The 2,851-nt window shown below is 48.9% G+C and overlaps 1 protein-coding gene across 1 annotated transcript; it reads right to left on the bottom strand.

Moving 5' to 3' along the window:
- Positions 1–835: 835 nt before the first annotated feature.
- Positions 836–2,125, bottom strand: LOC111890354 (uncharacterized). The gene has a single exon (XM_023886478.1). The coding sequence runs from the start codon at positions 2,123–2,125 to the stop codon at positions 836–838; it is 1,290 nt and encodes a 429-aa protein (XP_023742246.1).
- Positions 2,126–2,851: the final 726 nt, after the last annotated feature.

Below are 2,851 nucleotides of genomic sequence, written 5' to 3'. Positions count from 1 at the left end.
CCCCGAGCCTTCTCTGCTGGATGCTCCATTTGTATACAGGGTCCATGAACCCTATTTCGTCGGGGCCTCTTCAACTACCCACACCTTCTCCTTTGTCGGGCTCCCTCCGTCTGGGATTTCCAGTAAGAAGTCGGCTAGCGCCTGCCCCTTGATACTCGTTCTTGGGCGGTAGCTTATGTCGTGTTCCCCCAGCTCAATTGCCCACTTGGCCAGCCGCCCTGACGTCTCTGGCTTCAGCAAGATCTGTTTAATGGGGTGGCTCGTGAGTACCTCAATTTGGTGCGCCTGGAAGTATTGCCTGAGTCGTCTCACGGCATAGATGAGTGCTAATACCAATTTCTCTAGTGTGGGGTAATTGAGTTCCGGTCCTTGTAGAGCTCTACTGACAAAGTACACCGGCCTTTGTTCCCCCTCCCTTTCCACAGCCAATACCGAGGATATTGGTTCATTTGATGTTGACAGATACATTTGTAACGTTTCTCCAGGGATAGGGGTGGCCAATGTCGTCAGTTCGTGTAGCGCTTCTTTGATTTTCTGGAGCGCCTTCTCTGCCTCGTTTGTCCACTGGAAGTTGCTTTTCCCCATGCATCCCTTTAAGGTGTGGAACAGTGGCATGGCCTTTCGGCCGATTTCGAAATGAATTTGCTCAGTGCTGTAAGCTTCCTGTTCAGACCTTGTGCATCGCGAAGAGAGTTTGGGCTTGGCGTCTCGATGAACTCGTCAACCTTGGTCAGGCTAGGTTGGACGCCCTGTCTGGTGACATAGTATCCCAGGAATTGCCCCTCCTCTACTCCAAACGTGCACTTAGTTGGGTTTAGCTTGATTTTGACCGCTTCTAGCATCTGAATGTTTCCTCGATGTCTTGCAGCATCCTTTCCTCATCCGGGATTTTAATTACCATATCATCCATGTACACCTCGATGTTCCTTCCAATCTGCTTGACAAATATCGAATCGACTAGGCGTTGATATGTTGCCCCTGCGTTCTTTAATCTGAAAGGCATCTTAGTGTAGCAAAAAGTGCCATGATCCGTATAGAAGGCAGTCTTCTCTTCGTCTTCCTTGCTCATCAAGATTTGGTGATATCCCTTATATGCATCCAGAAAGCATTTCAGTTTAAATCCCTGTAGTGACTCTACCTTCTGATCGATCTCCGGGAGGGGATAGCAGTCCTTAGGGCATGCCTTGTTTAGGTCAGAGAAGTCTATGCACATACGCCACGATCCATCCTGCTTGCGGACCATAACTGGGTTCGCGATCCATGTTGGGAATATTGCCTCCCTTAATATCCCATCCTCCGTCAGCTTGGTCACTTCTGCATTAATCGCCCTGTTACGGTCTCCCCCCTGGACCCTCTTCTTCTGCTTTACTTCTTTTGCTCCTGGTCTGATCATTAGTTTGTGTTCCATGACCCTCCTTTCTACTCCCACCATGTCTGTAGGAGTCCATGCGAACACATGCTTATAGCGTTTGAGCAAGTCGACCAGCGCTCTTCTCGTGTGATCTGGGAGGTCGCATCCCACATTGATCGGCTGATCAGGGTGGTTTTCATTGATTATATCCTTCTCCTTTACGAGATTGCCTCTGGGTCTTTTACACCCTTTGGTTATTTCTACTGGCTTCATAACTGTATAGCACTGCAACTCTTTAGACGGAGTAGCTAGTATCATGGCTTTGCCTTTCGGTGTGTCAAATTTCATAATTCCATGTATGGTTGATGGTATTGCTCCTAACTTCAAGAGGGCTGATCTTCCTAGGATGATGTTGTGCTCCGTTGCGTGTCGGATGACCACGAAGTCTACCAGGGCAGTTTTCTTTCGGTGTTTGTCATGGCTGGTAATTGTCAGGGGAAGGTGGATTGTACCCAGCAACCACATGCTATGGCCGGTGAATCCCACTAGCCTACCAGTCGTAAATCGCAAGTTATCTTTCCAGCGATCAGGGAGGAGTCGGAAACAGTGCTCATAGATGATGTATGTTGAACTTCCGGTGTCGATATAGACCCAGTGGATAGTCACGTCTCTGATAGATGCTTGTATTATTAACGGGTTGTCGCCCTTCCAACCAGCCGGCCTGGGATCCTGAATGGAGAACATGAGCGTGCGCGCTGAAGGTTTAATGGTCATTTGTTCTCCCCATTATTCCTCCCTGCTTCTCTTGTTGCGTATCATGAATATCTCCCTGGGCTGAGCCCCCTTATGGGATGGGCCCTTGGCATTCTCGGCATCGAACTTGGCGCGTAGGCTCTGTGCCACCTCCACCAGATCTCCTTTGAGTTTCTTCTCATCCATCTCCTTTCTTAGCACCGAGCAGTTAACCGTATCGTGCGTCTTACTTTTATGGTATTCACAGTACCGGATCTTGGGTGACTTGGCCGGTTGCTGTTTCCCAGACACTGTGTATACTTCCGGGCGGCGACCCCGTTTGTCGTCTCTGGTGAATGGTCGAAAGTGTGTGGCGGTCTTCTTGCATGACTATGATCTCTTCCACCTCCTTGAAAGTCCGTATGACTTGGCTGGTGATGCTTGGTGGTCTTCATAGCCTTCAAGTAAGCTTGCTTAGCCGCTTCACATCCTCTTGTCGTAGGTATCGTTCTACTCTTTCCTTCAACTCGGCTCGTGTTAAGGGATTTTTTCCCATGAGTTTTTGTGACAAAGGTCCTGGCAGAAGTCCCCACGTGAAGGCTTCGGCTATAAGACCTTCGTCATGCCCTGGTACATCTAGCGTGTCGTTTGTGAATCTTGTAAAGTATTCTCGTACAGATTCCCCATCTCTTTGTTTACAGCCAATAATGGAGTGAGAGTCTCCCTTGTATTTGCGTAGCTGCATGAAGTTGGTGAGAAGAAGATACT

This window comes from Lactuca sativa, chromosome 3, assembly GCF_002870075.4.
Source record: "Lactuca sativa cultivar Salinas chromosome 3, Lsat_Salinas_v11, whole genome shotgun sequence".
Classification (NCBI taxonomy): Eukaryota; Viridiplantae; Streptophyta; class Magnoliopsida; order Asterales; family Asteraceae; genus Lactuca; species Lactuca sativa.
This window is presented reverse-complemented; position numbering and strand designations above follow the sequence as displayed.

Bases quoted from the DNA above. Each gene is read 5' to 3' on its own strand.
- LOC111890354 (XM_023886478.1), bottom strand. From the start codon at position 2,125: ATGACCATTAAACCTTCAGCGCGCACGCTCATGTTCTCCATTCAGGAT.